This window comes from Cyanistes caeruleus, chromosome 2 (assembly GCF_971803275.1).
Source record: "Cyanistes caeruleus chromosome 2, bCyaCae1.hap1.1, whole genome shotgun sequence".
Taxonomy (NCBI): Eukaryota; Metazoa; Chordata; class Aves; order Passeriformes; family Paridae; genus Cyanistes; species Cyanistes caeruleus.
Window position 1 is genome coordinate 110,006,113 of NC_141702.1, and position 20,146 is coordinate 110,026,258.

At 53.8% G+C, this 20,146-nt stretch overlaps 2 protein-coding genes across 6 annotated transcripts in view; both read left to right on the top strand.

The window, feature by feature from the left end:
* The first annotated feature begins 34 nt into the window (after positions 1-34).
* Positions 35-4,612, top strand: LOC111944829 (heme-binding protein 1-like). Of its 2 annotated transcripts, none has more exons than XM_086872044.1 (5): positions 35-250; positions 347-2,663; positions 3,027-3,168; positions 3,311-3,494; positions 3,643-4,612. In XM_086872044.1, exons 2-5 carry the CDS (start codon positions 2,553-2,555, stop codon positions 3,815-3,817), a joined length of 612 nt encoding a protein of 203 aa, XP_086728170.1. In that variant the 5' UTR covers positions 35-250; positions 347-2,552; the 3' UTR covers positions 3,818-4,612. The 2 variants fall into 2 exon arrangements, with proteins under 2 accessions (XP_086728170.1, XP_086728161.1); XM_086872035.1 differs by having other exon boundaries at positions 38-250; positions 347-432.
* A 2,011-nt stretch (positions 4,613-6,623) lies between these two features.
* Positions 6,624-20,146, top strand: part of PTK7 (protein tyrosine kinase 7 (inactive)) — a 34,956-nt gene continuing 21,433 nt past the window's right edge. Inside the window, exon 1 of one of the 4 annotated variants that reach the window (XM_086871874.1) lies at positions 6,624-6,767. In XM_086871874.1, coding sequence (XP_086728000.1) covers positions 6,719-6,767 — 49 coding nt within the window. In that variant the 5' untranslated portion in view covers positions 6,624-6,718. Of the gene's footprint in view, positions 6,768-11,291; positions 11,525-20,146 lie in introns of those variants that run through there. The other 3 variants (XM_086871883.1, XM_086871899.1, XM_086871891.1) reach the window with 3 other exon arrangements.

Consider the following 20,146-nt stretch of genomic DNA (forward strand, 5'->3'; position numbering starts at 1 on the left):
GTCCGCCGGAGCGCCAGGGGGCGCTCTCCGCCGCGCTGGGCGGGGCCGTGCCGCCCCGGGGCGGTCCCCGTCCCGTTCCCGGCGGACGCGATGGCGCGGATCACGCTGGAGGACTTGGAGCAGCTGGGCGACGAGCCCGCGGCCACCGACGGGGACGGCAGCGACAACGAGAATGACCAGGAAGGGGAGGCACGGCTGTTCGCCCACTGGGAGGCCGTGGCCAGCACGCACCGAGTGAGCCTGCCCCGAGGTGAGCGCCGGGCCTGGCGGGGCTGTGATGGCACGGACCGGGACTCCTGCGCTGCGGCCGGGGCGAGCCTCGTCTCTCGTGTGCTTTGCCTTGCAGACATGTCAGGCCCGATCGCCCAGATGGCCCGGCACAGGCAGGCTCGCGAGCCCGTGCCGTACGTCTCCCTCTCGCAGCACGGGAAGGTGAGGCCTGACCCTCTCCGCACACCCGGCTTCTCGCCCGCTGCCCGCCCGTGGTGCGGCTGCCTCGGCGCTGCCGCCAGCCCCGGGCGTAGCAAGAGCCTCTCCCGGGCAGGGAAGGTGCCTCGTGTCGGCCTCGCCGGGGCTCCTGCAGCACCTCTGGATCGGTGCAGTATTCTGCCACTCCTGCACCTCCTCCTGTGTAGAGAATGGCAATGCTCAGTTTCCCGGCCTGTATTTTAAAATTGGACTAGTCCTGCTGGTCTCTCTGGTCTTCTGACTTACAGCCTTTGCCAGCCTATCCTCTTGCTGGGGTGGACACATCTAAGAAAATGACCTTTCAGTTCAGAGCCTGCTCCCTTGCCATTCTCCAAACACTTTGTTGTATAGCTCGAAATCTTGCTAGCTTTGTGTTTGTGCTCATTACTTTGGCTGGTTAAGCTGGAGATTTCAGCTGGCACAAGATAGAGATGTGTTTGTGGGGAACCTGGGGCCTGTGACCCTGGCTGTCAGAGGGGAACTGGTGTTGTTATTTGTCTCAACCACCAATGCAAACATGGTATCTTTTGCCTGAAGACCTTCTCTTTGTGCTGGCTATGTTGCACACTTACTTTCTTCTCTTGCACATAAAGGTGCTTCTGTGCTTTGAGAAATAACTGCTTGTCAGACTGGTTCTTGTGTCTCTGCAGGCCTAGTTGGGCTTTCTACCAAGAAGACATCTGTCAGTTGTCCTCTGTATAAGAAGTGGTTAACCAATTTCTTCTGGGCTGAGGTCCAGCATTCCCTGTAAAACACGTCTGAGCATGTGGCTTGTGCAGCTCTGAACTGCGGCTTCACCACACTCCCTCTTTGCTTGTTCTGGGTCCCAGGGACTTAATCTGGCCTTTTCTCTGCCTGTGTCAGTCCCAGGCAGGAATGGGGCCGCAAGACTTCGTGGGAACTGAAAAGATTTTGTTGTTGTGGCATCCCATCTGTGCCTGAGGAGGATTCTTGGAGTGGAGGCTGAGTGAGAAGAGCTATTGCCTGACATCAGCGCTGAGGGGACTTTGGAGTTGGGGTTCTTAGGGACATGTTTGCCAGGCTCAGTACAAACTGATCAGTAGTATTCAGTTGCTTTTTCTGAGCTATCAGTGCTACAAGTCCTCATCCTCTTGGAGGCAAGTGAATTATTATGCCACATACTGAGCACTGTGCTCTGCCAGCACTCAGCCCCCAGCTCAGCTCCCCAGCTCATATTGCAGGGACCTGTTGCTACTGCATGAAGCATCTTCCATGTTTCTTTTGGACAAGTGTCATCCAGAGTGGTGGTGCTTAGTCTAAGGATCAGTCTGTGGCACAACCAGATGCTGTGACTTCACTGGATTGATTCATTTATTGCAGGTGGTATGGCAGATGAGATCTGCAAATAGAGTAGAGGGATTGGTGATTTCCTTGCCTGGAAAATGCTCTTGCTCTGCTCTGCTCTGCTTTGCTTGGTGGGACAATGGCAGGCATGGCCCCAGCTAAAGGGTGAATGGATGCCCACAGTGTTTTGGGGCACTTTTCTTACTGGCAACCCACTGATGCACACAAACAGGCCTGCTGCCTTCCTTCTGCCCTTGGTTTGGCTTTCAGGGTAGACTCCTGATTTGGGTGGAGGCACAGGGAGGCTGCACCCAGTGTTGAGTCTTGTCACAGCTTCCTGTCTCCATCACTGCCAGCACAGCTGTGGAAGCAAGAAGTTTGCCTTGAGCTCCATGGAACAAGTTTGTCTCATGACCACTTTGATCTGGATGAAGAACAAGCCGAGAGTAGGAAGATAGGTGCTGGTTACAACTTCCCAGCCCCTGTTTAGGTTACCTGTGGACACAGACATGCCATGAGCTGACCTATGAACATACCCAGATGCAATTTCCCCACTCCCCTTGCCCTCCTTCTGTGTCAGGTTTGTCCAGAATACTGGACATTCTGAGTTGGAAATAGAGATTTTGATCTATACCACAAAATTCCACAGCTGCGTTCATGTCTCTTCCTCATGTTGCTTCTTGGTATGGGAGAAGGATCTGAGGAATTTTATTCCAGTCTTCACAACTCTTCTGGGTGCTAGAGCTCTTCTGCCAGATTTTCCCTTCTATTGGGCAGGGATGTTTCTGTTATCCTCTGTGCACGTAGTATTCCAGGGAAAAGACACTGCACCTGAGAACAACATCAGCCTTACTGGAGGCCTTTGGGTGCCTGGAATCAGGAACATCCTTGTGAGTAGGCTGTACAGAGACCAAAGAGGAACTGAAAGTCCTGTGCTCCTTGCTGAGGATGTGCTCCATTCCTTGTGCATGCCAGGAGCCTCCAGAACCCCTTGTACCCTGTCCCATGTCTGTGCCTTTCCTTTTGCTGACTTGAGCTGACCAGTGCTCATAAGTATCCTTGTCTGAGGTGCGTGTGTTGCCAGCTCCCCTCACGTTCTTTGTCCTGCTCTGCCAACCACTGCCTAGTAGGGGCTCTCCTTTTGGCAGGCTTGTCTCCCCGCTTCTTGCCTGTCAGTGTTGGTTTTCCACCCAGCTGCTCCAGTGTTGTCAGTGTGCTTGACTCTGACTTGGCTTGTCTGTGGCCTGTTTCAGTGCGAGGAAGCGGCCTACGAGGAGCGGCAGTACCCAGCTGGGAAGTGGGCCTGTGTCACCATGGGGGAGCCCATGTATGAGCAGAGCATCTCCATGAGCTTCATGAAGCTCATGCGCTACATCTGCAAGGAGAACTCTGTAGGTGTGTGCAGGCAGGGGCTGGAGGGGCTGGCAGACTGCACAGAGGGGAGGGCTTTGCCACTGTCCATCTGGAGTGGGTAGGAGGGCTGCTGCTGCTGCTGCTGCCAACATACCTGTCTCACTACCTGCCTGCCTCTTTCCAGGTCGCCATTTGGGCATGACAATCCCAGTGCTCAACGAAATCCACCTGACCAAGGAGGGGAGTGAGCTGGAGCGTGAGGTCCTAACTGCCTATTACCTCCCCCGAGAGTTCCAGCAAAACACCCCTGTTCCCACGGACCCCGAAATCCACATCATCGAGAGAGCACCGCTCCAGGTTATAACCAGGTGATCCCAGCACCAGAGATGTTTTCTCAGCTCAGCAGAGATGTGCAAACTCCCTGCACAGCTGCTGTGGTTTGTTAGACAGAGGGATGGGAGCTCTGGCTGTGGGAATGTGCTGGCTTTGTTGCTTATGCTGCTCCCTTCGCTGCAGGGTTTTCTATGGGATGACCACTGAGGAGACGATTCTGAGGGAGATCAGTCTCTTCTGGGAGCTCTTGGGCTCCACTGACACGGTGCTGCGACAAACCTACATCGTGGCTTCTTATGAAAACCCCAGCGTCCCTCAGCGCCGCAATGAGATCTGGTTCATCCGCCGGGCCGAGTGAGCCCCCTCCGTCACCGCAAGCCAGCGCGCCACCGGAGCCGGTGTAGATGGCAGTTCTGACCCAAAGGAGATGGAGCACATCCCGACCCACTATTCACCAACACAATGAGACACCAAGAGACTGAGGGGTGGGTTTGCAGCCTGCCCTGCAAGGGTCCTGCCAGGGGAAATCCTGCCTGGTCTGCACTTTACCTGTCCCCACAGCTGAGGCTGGAGCTGGCACCAAGGACGACCTCTAGAGCAAACTCTTGATGGGAAGCACGTGGTGGGGACTTGTGCTAGCCTGACCTGCACTGGGCTTGCAGAGCTGTGTCAGGGAGGCTAGTGGGGGACAGCATCACAAGGTGATGGTGTCTAAAAGGCAAATGAATGTGTACAAGATGTGGGGCTCAGTGTGGCCTCTGGCCTGCTTCCTATGAGAATGGCTGCCTGTCCTGAACAGAGCCACTGAAATGCTGCTACAGAGACAGTTGGGTTCAAAGGGGAAAAGGGCTTGAATTCAGATGCAAATCCTGAATGTTTCCTGCTGGGGTAGTTCTCTTTGGACTGCTGGGTGTCTCCCTGGCTGTCACTCACCATTCCTCAGCCAGGACTAGGGTGCTGGCAGTCCGTCTGTTGTGGTTGCTGTTTTGCAGACCTGCTGTGAGCTGAGAGGGGCAGGTCCAGAGAGCAGCAGCAGCACTGTGTGTTGTGTTGTGGATTGATTAGTGAGTTTCACATCCATGAATACTGTCATGCTTTCCTGGGGGAAGCTGGCAGTGTCAACAGTAAATAAACCCAGCTCAAACCACTGCAACTACAGGTCACTGATGGTGGGGATGGGGGGGAAGCTAGGTTGGGTTGGGAAGAGCCTTGCTGTCTCCTTCCTGGAGGTGCTCCAGGCTGCAAAAGCTGTGGCTAATTAGAAGGTCTCTAATTAGCCCAGGTTACAGCTTCCTGTTCAGCCAAGCACAGCCTCTGCATTACTGCACAGGCTGCTTCTGTTGCTGCTGCAAGAACTGTGGGCACACTCGTCTGCAGGTAAGTTGGTTTGTCTGTTGGGTGGGGTCTGCCTCATTTTTCCCTGGTGCAGAAGTTGGATACTGTAGGTGTACTCCATGTGGGCACCTGATCTTTTGGGGAGAGAAATCAAATGCAACTGCATGTCCTGCTGGTTGGCTGCAGGAACTGGTGCACTCCTGCAGGGATGTGCTTACCAGGCTTGATGTGGAGAGACTTTTAACTGCTTCTGATGCAGTTCCCAATGAGTTTCCTCATGAGGTATGCCTTGCTGCCTGCCACTGTTGCTCAAACTTCAGCTCTGGTCTCTCCAGTGCAGCTGGGGGTAGGAATAGCTGGAAGGCCTGGCCAGCTCTGTGGTGTCACTGCCCAGCAGCACAGGTGGCTTCTGCCACTCCTTTCTCCAGTCAGATGCTGCACACTGTCCCCTCCAGGCTGGCTTGCTCTCTGGCTGTGGGGAGCCTGGATGCCCAGCCTGGGGCTGTGGGGAGAAGGGGCTGAGCAAGATACACCCTTCTCTGCAAGGGAGCTTGAGGCAGAGTCTGGGTAAGCACAGCAAGGGCAGACAGTGGTTTCCTGGCAGTCTTGTGATACAGCTCTTGTTCTTGGGGCACTAAAGGCAATATGGACCCAGGAGATGCAGTGACAGCCTGCACCACTGAGGGCTGATGTGGCAAGTGCTTCTAAGAGAAGTCAGGATACCTGGATCAGCACTATTTAGATCACTTTCCTTCCTGGGGAAAGAATCCCCTGAAGCTGGGGTCAGTATCAGTGGGAGAGCAAAGTGTGCTAGTGTGTGTGGGACCCTTTCTACGTATCAGCTGCTTTGCTTGCCCTGAGCTTGCAGGTGGAAGTAAAACTTCCTTTCTAGACGGTGTTGAATAGGCTACCACTTCCTCTGAGGCTGCTTGGTCCCCAACCAAAACCAGAACAGCTTTTGGTGGCAGGAGGTGGTGAGAGGGGACTGGTCTGTGGTTACTGGCAAAGTTCCACAGCTGCACACGGTGTGGGAGCAGCTGTGTGGTCTCCCAGGATGTGGCAATGGTGGGGGCTTCTGGTGCAGCACCAGGCTGGCACTGCCACACCTGGCAGCAAGCACGCTCCAATCCTGTGCTACAGGCTTTGCTGAGTAAAGGCTCCAGCATCCTTTGTGATGGATCCAGCAGTGCTCAGGGCAATGTCCGATGGCTAGTCTTCCACACAGTACCAAAACCGGTATTTTGGAGGCTCAACAAACCGGCTGGCAAGCTGGTGTTCAGAGTGACAACTGCCAGAGCCGGTGGTGCAGGGCTGCAGCAGGTTCCACCAGAGCCATTGGGTCGGGCACAGAGGCTCCAGTCTGGGCCATGCAGATGGCCAGACCAGCCCTTGCTGCTGTGCCTCAGCTTGGGTCCCGCAGAGGAGCAGCCAGGAGCGGGCAGCGTGCTGTGCATTGAGACTGTGTGTCCAGCCCTCTGCCAAGCTCCTGCTCCTCGCTGCCCCGGTGCTTTCACAGAGTCTCTCAAAGCGCTACAGACCGGGAGCTTCTGCCATCGGTTTAACAAACAGCCCGGCTACAAGGAGCCCCTGGGCGGGAGGGGAGCTCCCTCGCCTCCCCGCTGCTCGGGGCACCCCGGAGGCGCTGACTGGCAGGAGGGGCACGCAGGAGCCCGGCGCGACCCTCCCCGCCCCCCGTGCCGGCGGGGCTCTGCGGGGGATGGCGCCAGCGAGCCCCGAGCCTCGAGCACCGCGGCGGAGGCGCGGGGGGCCGAGCCGGGCGCTGCCGGGGGGACCCCGCTCCTCCCGACCCCGCCCGGTTTCCGGTGGCCGCCCCTCCTCCGGAACCCCTCCCGGCGGCGGCGGCGGCGGGCGGGGCGGCGGCGGCATGGTTGGGGTCCGGCGGGCACGCTGACCGGCGCGGGGGATGGCGGCGGTGCGGAGGATGGCGGCGGTGCGGGCACTGCTGGTGCTGGGTGAGTGCGGGCCGGGACAGCCGCCGCAGCCTCCCCCGCCCAGGGAATGCGGGTCCCGGCGGGGGCGGCGGAGCTTCGCGCCTCCCCTCGAGTCCGTGGCTGGGCCGCGCTGGGGCCGGCGGGCGGGGGTCCTCGGCCGGGCCCGGGGGTGAAGGTGGTGCGGCCGTGTCGGGGGCCGAGCCTCCGGTGGTCTGCGCGCCCCCCTCCCCGGCTTCCCGTGAGGCCGGCGGCGATGGGGCCCGGCCCGCTCGTCCCGCCGGTGTGGGGCGCGGAGCAGGGGCTGCGTGAGGCCCCATCTGTTCCCCCCCCCCGGGGCGGCCGCGCCCCCGCCCCGCGCAGCCCCGCTCTGCTGCGGGAGCCGCCGGGGCGCCTCGCCCGGCTCTCTCTCCTTCCCCGGCGTGCGCCGGCTCGCCCTGCCCGCCCGCCCGCTCCGAAGGGGGAGCGCGCTGCCGAAATCCACGGGGATGCAAATGCGCCAGACACCGGCTGTCCGGGAGACGGCGAACAGGCGCCCCCGGAGCGGCGCGATCCGGGGAGGGCTCCCGGAGATCCCTTGAGCGGGGCTGGGCTCCGACCCGCGCCCCTCCGTGGGCAGGGTTGACACCGGGAAGGCTGCGCGGGGCAGCGGGTGGTTTTTCCTACGAATTCTGGTCGGATCAGAACCCGGAGGAAAATCGGTGGGCACGCGGTGAGTTCCCACCCGTGCGGACTGACCTCCCGACCGCCGAGGGGTTTTTGTCCCTTGCTGAGCGCATCTGGATGAGCCCTCTGCCCCGCCCCCCGTGCCACCCTCCCTGCCCCTGCCGAGCTCTGCGGCCCCTTCATTTTCCTGGCTGCTGCAAGGCCTAAACTCTCCTTCTCTTGCTCTGCTCCGTGGCGTTTCTCCCCACTGACTTCCTAGCACCATTTTCCTTGTCTGGGGAGCCCGAGGTCTTGGCTGTGCATGAGAGCCGCAGGGGCTGTGAGCTGTCTTCCAGCCTGGCTTTGAAGGGTCCCACGGCTGCCCCATGCCACATCACCTCGTTTCTTCACTTAGGAACCCTGCCTGTAGCTGTTTGCAGTCCCTTCTGTCCCACCGTGTACAGTTGTAGAGTTTGCTTTGCAGCTTCTGCTGTGAAATCAAGAGCAATATGAGTTTAACACCTGCGTGGAATACTGCATCTGAAGGAAAGCGATCTACAGTGCTGCTGCCCGTCCGTATCTGGAGCCGTGGCTGAGCCCTGCTGCCAGGCGGCAAGTATCGTCCAATTTACAGCTGATAAGCACGAAAAGCAGCACTTACTTAGCTGATTAGCGCCGTGATTGCAGTCCGCCTTGGCAGCCTTCTGGGAAGGCTTTTTCTGGCGGGGGATGTGCAAACCTGCCTTTGAGGGCTGTGTGCTGCCTTTCCTGCCCCTCTGCAGTTGCTGGAGTTCCTGTGCTGCTCCGATCACGTACGCTCCCCCCTTGTTTCTTTTGCTGAGCAGGACCACATCCCATAGCACTGGGGGCAACATGCAGCTGTCCAGCTCGCAGACACTGTAAAACATCCAGGCGCCATCAGCGTGGCCAAAACGTGCAGTTTGATGTTTAGGTTTTACGGGCTGCTGGTAAGTTTTGTGGGCTGCAGGGCATTGTCTCTCTTGGCCTGTGGATGCTGTTTGGAAAGAGCACTGGAGCAAGACCTGTGTGGAGTATCCATGGCTCACGCGTCTCCTTTGCCATGTATGTGTTCCAGAAGTGCTCGGTGCCCGGACCGCTGGTCTTCCTCCACTTCCATTGTTCAGCAAAGCTGTGATCTTTCTGGCAGTGGCACTACAGCGTGCCAGATGTGTGCTGACTTCTGCTGGAACATGTGGTTGAAATGCTAGCAGAGGAAATATTTGCTGAGTCAACTTTCCTTTAAAGCAAAAAAAAAAAACAAAACCAAAACCCAAAAACCCAAAAGGTCTATTTTGTCCTGCAAATGCCTCCATGTTCTGTGTTGAGCTCTGTGTTTCTGTATGGCAGTGCTTTTCTCATGCTTCCTAGCAAGCCTGGTGTTAAAAAAGAAAATTTCTGAAAACAGAAATTTTGATCTTGTCCCCTTGGGACTTGACTGTGTTCAGACAGTGCTCTGGGCAGGCTGGAACCTTGAAGTGGCAGGAGCTTCAAAGGCATGGAAATGACAGAGTTGTGGCCATAGGCACTTCTTTGTCTGCACAGTGGGGTCCAGCACCACTGTGAACCATCACTGTCCTGTTTAAAGATCCCTTAAAGATGTGTTCTGAGCTCTTAATTGACCTGGAATGAGACCGTCTTCTAAAGGGAGATGGGCAGATGTTTAAACTTCAGCAAGCACCTGTGTTTAGTTGCCTGCTGGGTGACAAATGTTCTTGCTGATGGGAGCATGTTTCCTTCAAGTCTGCTGAGTCCCTCTTGTTCAAGGAATGGCAGCTCACGTCTGCTAATTGCTCAGATAGTAGGTCTCACCTTGTTTGGCCAAAGGCTGGTTCATGGTGCATCCAGGCAGATAGGCATGAGTGTCCTGGGAGGATGGGCTGCATTTCCTCTAAAAGCTATGGAGCTCAAAGGGAATGGAGGGAAGAAGGTAGGAAAGGGGTAGGAAGAGAAGAGCCTCGCCTTGAGGCAATGGACAAGAATGGAAAGGCTGGTTTGGCTGTAAGTGATAAGGCACTTCAAAAAGATCTGAAGGCTGTGAGGCCTGGTTACAGGTATTTACTAGAGGATCTTTACACTAATATTTTTCTTGCCTTCATTTCAATTCATCTGCTATTTAAGTTGCAAAGATCAAAGCTGTATTCCAGCAAGCACACGTGGACTAAAGTAAATAGCAGGACCTAGTACACCTCTTCCCAGTGAATAAACACTCTTTCCTCTCTGAACATTTTCAAGCATACCTCTCAGGCCTGGAATGCAAAATATTTCACATAAGCTGTGGGTGTTTCCACTGCTTTCGATATTTGGGAGCTTGGAACAAATGCTTATTTAGAAGTGGACAGACCTGGGTACAAACGTGCTCTTTGTGCAGCCAGTTGCCGCTGTGGTGTTCGGAGGGAAATTCCCCCGAGATTGGAGGACATGCAATTGTTTGTCCAGACCCCAAGGAACAGTTCTCATTCTCCTAACATCAAGTGTTGGTCTCATGGGCTGAGACAGGCAGCTCTTTGGAGGCCTGGAAGGCAGTGAGACTAACAAGATGCTTGGCAGATGTTCAGGAACATTCTTCTTGATGAGGTTTAAGTTGCACAGGGTGTTAGCTTTGGGTTTGGTGGGGTTTGCAAAGGCTGTGAACCAGCACAGTGCATTTTGCTGTGTAAGGAAAAGAGGCAGCCCCACCTTTGGCATGGCAGTACCTGTTGGAGAGGGCTGATAGTGTCTGAGGTGGGAGAAGGGCGACTGTAGTGTCTTCTACCCTTATAAGAAATCAACTGTGTCTGTGAGGAGGAAGAGAGATGGAGAAATGATAATCTGACAGTTGGTAACATGTTGTTTCCTGGGCTCAGGGTGTTTCAGCATGGCAGAGGTGCCAAGGTGGGTGGCCTGACTCCATGTCTTACTCCTTGCCTGGGAGATATTGGGAGAGCTACTTCCAAATGCTTTTAGTCTGTTGGAAGAGCAGATGTATTGCACAGAGGGGTTAAAGGGCTGTGCTGTGCCTGTAGCATACCTTGTGTGCTGCCTTGCCTGAAAGAAGCAATCACACTGCTGCACACGGAAGGATTTGTTCTCAGGGGGAGACCTGATGAGGAAGGGGTGGGGATGCTGCAGGTTTTCAGGCTTTTCATGGGGCTGCTGCCAGAGCAGTGGCCATTCCCTGGGCTTTGTCATGGTTTGGAGGCTCTACATGTGGTTCACGTCTTGCTCCTGATGTCCGTGTGAGGTTTCAGCAGTCCAGAAATGTTGGGCTCTGGTTTTTAGGGAGGTTGTTCAGAGGGAGTTGCTAATGAGGTGAGGGGCCCTGGGGTCTTCTAGAAACCTTTTTGCCTTCTTCCTGATCCCAACACCACTGAACCACAGCATATGGAAGCAAACACACAGATTTTTGGTTCTGGAGGATATGGCCTGTTCAGAGTCCTGCACTTCCACCTCTTTTATCCATCCCTGTCGAGATCTGCTGTGCTGTGTTGATGGGCTGTCAGCTCTTTCCTTTTCCTTGCCTATCACAGCGGCTGTTCTCCTGCTCTGCTGTTGGGTGTTACGGGAAGGAGCTGTGTCAGGTCACCTCTGAAGTCACACAGGACCAGCAAATCCACCTTTGCACTGAAATGAGAACTGTTGATTTTGCAGTTTGGTTTAGAAAGGACAGGTGGTGTGCCTAAAAAAGGACCAGACTGAAGGAAGGATCATCTTTGGGGAGAAGACCATCTCCTGTTTCACTCTTCCTGTGCCTTCTGAATATATCACTGTGCAGGCAGTAGGAAAGAGAAGAGGCTTGCAAGGCATATCTTTATATGGATGTAGGTTGGTTTGGGAACGAGACCAGAATCTTGCTTTGCAGGAGACACACAGGTGTCTGTAGTCTCAGGGAGCAGAGAACTGGAAGAACAGTTGTTAGGGATCTCTTCTGGAAATGGGTAAAGGCTGGTTTTAGTGAAGCTCCTGTGGGCTCTCAAGGTTGGAGGCATATTCAGTGTTTTAAGCAGTTGCAGCTCTCCAGGTCTAGGCTCTGGATCCAGGTGCTGCTTGAATAGAGGTTGAATAGGTTTGTCCAGCGTTTCCTTCTGCCTTTGGCTCGTTGCAACACAGTGAGGATGAACCCATGCCACCCAGTCAAGGCAAGGACTCCATTTCTGGTCATTCCTTTGTTGCAGGGAAATACTTGGCAGTAAGCAGTGTTCTGTGTTTACCTGTGTCTCCGTTTAATCTGTGTGGCTCTTGCTGAGTAGCTGTGGAAGATCTTCAAGCCAAAACACAAGTGGTCTTTGTTTCAAAGCATCAATTTGTGTTGGCAGCCAGGTCTGCAGTGCATGTGCTTTTCATTGACTGCTGCTTCGGCTCAGTTTCTCACTCTTGCCAGCTCTTTTTTAAACTTCATACAGAAATGTTTTTCCTGAGTTTAAAAGGCCTACCTGTACAGTACTTGTAGTCTTAACTTAAGCCTTGTCTTTCTCAGGGAAGCAGTCTCTGGTCACAGAATAGATTGCTTACCTGTGCTTTGAGAGATAACTAATACACACTGTCTGATCAGCAAAGAGAGAGGCAAGGGGGGGACTTCAGAGTGGTTTGCAAGTTTCTGAATGCCTGGTCTGTGTGCCTGGGATGAGGAGTTTTGGTGTGCCTGCCCAGCTCTGAATTTTCCCAAGCTTGCTTGTCTTAGCAGTTTGGGAAAGTTGATGAGTGGGTGCTATTTTGATACTCTTTGCAGACTGTTGCTGCCTGGGGCTGCTCCTTTTATTTGATCAGCTTTCAAAAAGCCATCCTCTATTCTCTGATTTTGACCTTCTGAAATTTTTCTGCAAGGGCGTCTTGTGAAGATGCATTCTAATCCTTAAAAATTGTCAGTGCCATCCAGGCAAGGCCCATGTTGTAATTAAAACATTTCTGCTGGTAGTGAACAGATGAATGCTGAGGTGTTCAGGCGCCCCTGGGAGCAGAATGAAAACCATCCGGGTCCAGCTGCGGAATTCAGGACAGAGCAGCGAGGAGCACTCGTGAGCTCCTGTGTCCCTGCACAGGTTGTGTGTGTCAGGAAAGGAGGCATGGCTGGTTTTAACTGATGATTCCTCCTGTGAGATGGTGCTTGCCAGAGGAATGCCAATGGCCTGTCTTCTCCTTGTCAAATTAGGCTCTCACTTGAACGGAGCAGGCAGGAATTTTGGCATCTGTGAACTGGAGTGTGCACAGGGCCCCTGAGCGTGCACGGATTGAATCCACCACTGTCAGGTGGTCTGCACCTCTGTGAGGTTGGGGTGGCTGGGATTGATGGTCGTATTGTGCGGGATGATGAATGAAGAAAACTGATACGAGCAGATTCCTGTCTGGAAAGTGGTGTGACACATCTGATTTCAGGGCATGAACCTCCCCTCTCGTTGCATACTGGGAGAAAGCAATGACGTGGGATTGCTGTCTGTGCTGGGACCCAGTGCAGAAAGGGGCTGGGGTTTAAGTGAGGGAGGATTACAAGGCTCTTTGTATTTCAGTCCCTGGTTGACCTGTGTTCAGTTCCTAGGTGACTTCTGTCCTGTAAGAGAGCGGTGTCCGTGAGTGCTGTGCTCAGACCTTGGTGCTAATGCCCAAGATGTTTGTAGCTCTAAGATAAAAGGCTTTGTAACTTTTCTGCTGTTGTGAAATGAGGTTTGTCCCAGCAGCAAGATTGATGCTTTGATGCAGCTCAGGCCTCCCTGAAGAGCAGCCAAGACTGCGCCCTACTGCTGTCGATTTGGGCAGAGCGGCAGGTTGGCGCTGTCCTCCGTCACTCCAGGAGAAAGCCAGATGGGTCTGTCCCCAGAACCATGGCATGTGGAGGCCAAGTCCCATTCTGGCTTCAGAAGGGAGGCTCGTGTGCCTCTGGGCAGCTCTAGGGGGGCTGTCCTTTCTGTGAGTGATGCTGGCACAAGATAGGCACGGTATTGCTTAAGACCTGCTATAAACGCTCTCCTCCTCGCAGTTGCTCATTGGCTTCTTTGGGAGCACAAAGGAAGCCTTTGATTCAAACCATGCAGTGGCTGTCCAAATGGTTAAGGGCAGGACAAGCTGCGGCTTGCAAGTGCCTTTATTGCTCTCCACTGCAGCGTGCCTTGGTGTGTGTCCTGGCTCTGCTGGGGCAGCCCAGCACTCGTGTGGCACGGAGCTGCTCCGTGCTGCTGGCTCTGCTGAGGTCGCTGGCAGTGCCTGGATCACTGGGAAGCGTTCATGAGAGAAAAGATTATGGATTTTGTCTTTCCTAGCAAAGACAAGACCAGAGTGAAGAAAACCAGATAGTCTTGTAGGGTACCACAAAGGGCAGTGCATCCAGTTCTCTGTAACCAATCATGGGAGCATAGATGGGTTTGTGCTGCTGAGGTCAAGTTATGAAGTTGCCTTTGCAGAGGTACCAATGCCAAAAGTCTCTTCCAGCAGTTTGCAAGAATTGTGTAAATTGTCCTGGACGAAAAAAATCCAAAGCTTCTCATGAGTTACTTGATGTTCTTTGTTCCTATCCATCCATGTGGCCTGCTGTAAACACCAAGAGCCTGGCACACATCTGAGCACCTGGCAGGTGCTATGGGAGTGGCCAGTTCCTGGGCTGGGACTTCTGTGGCAGTGAGATCCTGTCATTCCTTTCTCCCGACTAGGTTCAAGCAGTTCTTTCTCCACCATATTCCAAGCAAAAGCTGAGCAACAAAGGCAACACATCAGATTTTTTTCCTCTTTTGGGTTAACTCCTGATAGCTCTCCATGCATGTTGTGTGTGTGCTTGCAGCCTGTGTAAGTGGAGGAGCTGCTTGCTGGGCCCTCGCCAGCGCTGACCCTCCTGCCCCTGTCCTGCCTCTGTTTTGCTGCCTTTTTCTGGCTCAAGTGCAGCTGTTCCTTTTCCAGTTGTGCCTCCCATCTCCACCTCTTCCTGATTCCTCTTCCGTATCCAGACCTGCCATGGCATGCCACACGCCCCCTTCTCAGAGTTTGCTGTTGCTTGGTTTCTCTCCAGTGCCTGCCTCTGGGCACTGCTGTTTTCCCAGGTGTGGCTGTGGCTTCCTCCTGCCATCTTGAGATTGCCTTTGTCGCCTTGAGCCAGGCCTCCAGTTCACAGCAGGTGATGAGAAATCAAAGCAGAGCTGGGCAGGGCTGCTGAGATGTTCAGGTGGTCCTTGGAAATCACGAGACTTTCTGGATAAGGATTCTTCCGCTCAGCTGAAGACAAGTCTCAAAGCCATGTGGTCTGAAGCAGAAAGCATTAATCTGAATGGCTTTTTGTCAAGGAAACAACAAAAGACTGTCGTACTGGGCATCCTTCACCATCATGTTTTGTTTCTGTGGCCTTGCTGGGATTTTGGCCTGCCTCTCAGTGGCTGGAGATGCATTCCTGCAGACAAAGGCCATGGGTTTGATGGGGCAATCCACTATACCTGGGTTGCTAAATGGCCACACTGAGCAGCCAGGCACCTGCAGGTATCTCAGCACAGCTTCTTGCTCTCCAGGACCTGGCTGTTGAGTGTCTGTTGCCATTTTTTGTGTGCTTCCTTGGCATTTGGTTGCTTAGGATGTCCAGGTGCTCTTTGCACTGGTGGCTTTGTGACTGTCCAGTAAGAACTATTTGTTATTTAGATGTATTGGAAATAAGCTTTTCTGCTGCTATGGAGAAAAGCACTTACTTTTCAAGGAGATCTGGTTAGTATGAATTTCTGTCTCACTGAGTCTGTTATAGCCAAGCTTTTCTTTAATTTGACACCGGCGCTCTGCATTAGATTTATCTGTAGCAAACATTCTGCCTAGTTATCGATTTGTAAAATATTCCAGAAAGTGCCCTGCTTCATATTCTTCCCACTCAATGACTTTTTTCTATTTTTAGCTGAGATAATGTAGCAATGTCTCATAGAGAAGCTACCTCTTAATTAATATTGCATGAGCAGAAAAAATACTAGCTTCTCCATCTGCTTTCCTATTTTTGTGGCTTCTAATATAGATTCATAAATGGCTTTAATGAAAATAAACAAGGAACTGTTCTTTTTTGTGCCCTCTTTGCTTTCAGAGGTGATACTGCAGGTCCAGCCTCCATGGTGATGTTTTTCCCAGGAGGTGAGTCCTGGACAACATCGCTTCCCTGCACAGTCATAAATGATGATTTTGAAAGGGGGCTGATCTTCAGCTTTCTAGCAATGAAAAGAGAGGAACTAGGAGAGAACTGCAGACCTGTAGGACATAGCTATAGATATGAGAGACAGATATGGGGAGTTGTGGATGGTGCTTTGTAGCCAGAAAGAAGCCAGTGCCACATGGAAGGAAAATGGGAGTGTGGCACGCAGCAGGCAGTGTTCATGAACGTGAATTCCTGAAACACTTGTGAGGGTTGGCACAGAAATCCTGTGAACCCAGGAGGAAGCCCTGGGCAACCAGTCCACCCTCCTCAAGCTTCAGAGGCAGCCAGAGGTCAAAACTCAACTTTGCAGAGCCCATATAAATAAAATAGGCACCAATGCAGATAATGCAGTGAGGCCTATTTCAGATGTCTCCTCAGTGCCTTTTCGCAGCAATTTTGACTTTGCAGCACTGTGGTGGCTGCTAGGAAAAGCTATTGCCTCTCATGGGAGCTTCTTTCCTTCCTGTAGGAGGGGAGCAAGCAGGTTAAACCTTTGGTAAACTAAGTGGTGAAGCAGGATGCTCCAGAGACTCACCTCGAGTGAGACCCACAACACAGCTGTGCTCTATAGGGAGCCCAGCAGTAGGATTGCCCCTGATCTAGTGTTGTATGGTGGCATTTCCCAGTCCCCATGACTTCTCCTTGTTCCTAAAAAGGCAGAGTAGCTGGGTGCATGCTTGTGGGTGGGCTATACAGGGGCAGCAGCAGGAAGGAGTACACAACTGAATCCCTGCAACAGCTGCCAGAGCATGGGTGTAGTTTTCAAGACCATGGCACTGGATGAACCATTTCTCTCATGAGCTGTAAGCTGTCTGGAGAGCTTGGCCAGCTGGATCTTCATGGCAAATCCATCTGAGTCTCTACAGGCATATAACTAAGGGAAACTTAGCTGCAAATATACTGACGTGACCTGGAGAGAGATTTAAAATATTTATCCTAGAGCAGAGCTTGGGATATAAATAAGCTCCCTGTCTGTTTCCGTGCACGCAAGGCTCAGAAGCGCAGCTGTCCCTTTGTCCCCAGCTCGAAGAGTCCTGTTTGGGACCAGCAAGTTGCTTATGGGTGGGCTTGAAGTCCATACAGATGGTGTAAACATACAGCTGTCAGCAAAATTGAATATTTGCAGTAGTGTAGATGGGGATTTTTGACTGCAACTTCTGTCCTCTCATTGCTGCTACAGCTGCTGGCCCTGCTCTGTAGCTCTCAGGGTGTTTGTGAGTTTGCTGGTGAGCCATGTTTTGGGGTCTGCTGGGTTAAGGGTGTAACCCTCTCACTTGGCCCCCTGAGCAAACAAGATTTGCAAGATGTCCAGGCCAAGTGTATCCAAAGGGAAGCACAGGTTTGGGTGGTACTGGGGATGTTTTCTCCCTTCCAGTGGGTTTGGTGGCAGCATGCAGAGGAACAGCTCGCTCATGCACTTTCAGTGGCAAATGAGCTTCATTCCCCAACAGTGCTGGGGGAGGGCAGGGAGGGCTTGCTGGCTGGAGTGCTCCATGGCCAGTGCAGCCTTGGTGACCTGGCTGCATGGACAGGAGCTGGCTCTGAGCAGCAGCTCTGTCTCCGATGGTGCGTTGCTGAGCAGCTGGCTTTGCATGCGGGCCTCTGAGCAGCCATGCTGCTCCTCTGCGCTGCTTCCCTTGCCCTGGCCTCTTCCCACCCCCACCCCCATACCCTTTTGTCTTTACAGCCTGAGCCTTCATTCTCTGCAGCGGCTGGCTGGGGCTCCTGTTTGCTGAAGGGAAGTGCCAGACAGTTTTATGGAGCTTCTTCTGTTTTTTCCCGTCATCTGGAACGGTGTTTCAGCTGGAACAGGAAAAACGTGGAGCTCTGGCCAGGAGCTCCATCCGCACACACAGTGCTGTTATGGGGGAATCCCTCTTGGCTGGGCTTGGGATGGCAGGAACAACGTCAGCCTTTGGCCCTCAGCCTGAGTGCAAGGATGTTTAGATGGATTGGCAAGAGCTGGAGGTGCTGGCCCCAGCTGCCATGGGATGAGCTCTGAGCCACACGGACCCTGTGCGTGCAGCGATGTGGCCTCACTGCCACTGGACCTTGCCTCCAGCCCCGGGGTAAGGGGTGATGAGCCAGCTCTGTCACAGCTCTTCCCAGCTGGCAGGACCTGCCTGCCTGTTCAACACCGCCTGGGCTCCCCACTACCAACACAGGTTTTGCTTAGTAAAGACATTTTCATTTTCACTCCATGCTACTCATTCTCCATGCCACTGCACAGGAAGCACGTGGCTCATCCTGGTTCCACTTGGCATCTTTGTACCATGTTCCTTTTAGTGGGAGAAAAATGCAATACCTCTGCTCTGCTGGCCAGAGAGCTTAGCCTTCAGATCACTGTGTCTCCTGCCAGCAGCAAACATCAGGTGTTTATGAGGAAAGCAGGGAATTGCTCAAGGGCTCAGAACAAGCCTGGGAGAGTTGGTTGGCAAGACCGGTGGGTGCAGCAAGTCTGTCAGTGGTGCTGAGTTGCCCTTGAAACATTTGTGTTTCTCACCGGGGCTTGGCAGTGTCTGCTCAGGAGCCTTTGGCTGATGCCCCATTAAGGATGGTTTAATTGAGCCAGCAGGATTCCTGTCTCCTGTGCTGGGCTTGAGGTCTCCAGTCTCTCTTGCTCTTCTGTCTCTGTTGATCTGCTGTGAACATGTTGGCCTGGGAGTCCCATGGCCACCACTGCCTGTGATGCCCAGCAAGTGGGTATGGGTGCACTTACTCAGCCAAAGCTTCCTTTTCCACAGGCCAGGGGCCAAGTGGTGCTGCCAGCACACAGCTGTGCCCTGAGTGTTTGGGCAGGAGAAGCAGTGATCTGACTGCTGACTCTGCCCTGTTCCTCTCCCAGCTCCGTGACTGCAGCGCTGCATTTGTGGCTTGGGCTGGTTCTCTGGGCTGGCTGCTCAGAAAGGGTATCTGGACTTCCCTTAGGGGCCTGGGGCCACACAGTGACCCAAAAGAATGGCATTCTTTCCGTGGTGCAGTGTCCTCTGGAGATGCCTGTGGCCCCTCTTGCAGCAGGTGCCAGGTGCCCAGGCACAGCAGAGCGTGGCTCAGAGCGGTGTCAGTGTCCTCCCAGGGCAGACAGGCAACTCCTGCAGCTCCAAGGCCAGTTGTTCTGGTTCAGCAGCCCCAGCAGTTTCAGGGAGCCAAGGAGCTTGGCTGCCATGGGGAGTTCCCTCTCTTGCTCCAGCTTTCTTCTGTTTGAGCAAGGTGCTGAGATGTTGGGAGAAACTTTGGGGCAAAGCTCAGTTCAGCTCAGACACATTCTCCATAAAGACCACTAGCACATCCCACAGCCCTGGGGACAAACTGTGCAACATGATGTCTGCCCCACCGGATCAGGCCAGCTTGCCATGGGGTGTTGGTTGACAGCAGCCCTGCTTGGCTTGGGAATGAGTAGGAACCTCCTGAAATACCCCCATCTCTCTGTGGCTGCAGAGTAGCACCCCTGTTTGCTGTTCTTGTTCCTTTCCAGAGCAGCAGCTAGTTCTTCCCTCACTCCCCACCCACCTGTCCCTGCCTTCAGAGGTTATCAGCACATTCTGCTGCTTTGTTTTGGCTTTGGGCACACAGGAAGGCAGGGTCTCTGCTCACTGCTGGTGTAAAGGTGAAGGCAGGGGGCTCCTATGGCAGAGTTAGGAACCCGAGCTTGGGATGCACTTGGCAGAAGCAAGCCTGTGGGATGTGTGGCTGGGGAGAGGATGGGGATTCAGAGGGTTTGTACTGGGAAAGTAGGAACGGCAGCATGAGGAACAAAGGCAGGGAAGCCCCAAACTAGTTTGAATTTGGCAAGTGAGTGAGGTCAGTGCCAGGATAGCTTGGCTATGCTGACATGCTGGCAGCTGTCAGGAGTCTGCAGCTGGATTCTTGGGCTCAGTGTCCTGGTGCTGAGCCTTTTTGTCAGTTCTAATGGCCTTTTCTCCTGCAGCAGACGTGTGAGCAGTACCTGCCTGCCTCGGGATGGGGCTGCCCTGCTGTGTGTGGCAGTGAGCTCTTCCCGGGGCACAGCTCTTCCCCAGCACATCACTGACAGCGCTGCCTTAGCATCTGCTCCAGCAATTGATTCACAGTGCTCAAACACCAGTGGCTTTGTGCTGTTTTCTTGTGATAATTGCTCAGAAACTGGGCTTGGCCGTTCCCATGTATGTGATCCTGGAAGGGAAGGGATACCCCATAGTTTTCAGCCTCTCTCAACAGTTTTTGGGAGGCTAATGGGAGTTGCTTTTTCCCTTTCCCCCCCCCCCCCCATTCTAAAGCCTTGTTTAAAGGGCAGAATTGGCTTCTCAATATTTGCTTGGTTGTGCTCCTCACAGAAAGCAGTAGAGAGAGGTACTGTGGGCCACCTGGAGCGAGCTCAGTGGTGGTGTGCAGACATTGTGTCTCTTGCAAATCTGGAGTGAACTCCACAAAGGCAGAGGTTCAGTGGTCATCTGAGCAGACCCACATTCTCCCAGCAGGGCTGGTGGATCCAGGTGCATGGTACAGTCACAGGGGCAAATAGATGATGTTTCCCCAAGTTCCAAATCATCTAGATCCACCCCAGTATGACCTGGGGCTCCTAGGTACTGGTCCAGTTTCTCCTGCCTCAAGAAGCCAAAGCCACTCTAGCAGAGTGCATTTC

Excerpts from the sequence above, each read along its gene's own strand:
- LOC111944829 (XM_086872035.1), top strand. The coding sequence starts at position 91 with ATGGCGCGGATCACGCTGGAGGACTTGGAGCAGCTGGGCGACGAGCCC. Across the intron at positions 433-3,026 it reads CCCTCTCGCAGCACGGGAAG|TGCGAGGAAGCGGCCTACGA; the intron begins GTGAGGCCTGAC and ends GGCCTGTTTCAG. Across the intron at positions 3,495-3,642 it reads CCGCTCCAGGTTATAACCAG|GGTTTTCTATGGGATGACCA; the intron begins GTGATCCCAGCA and ends CCTTCGCTGCAG.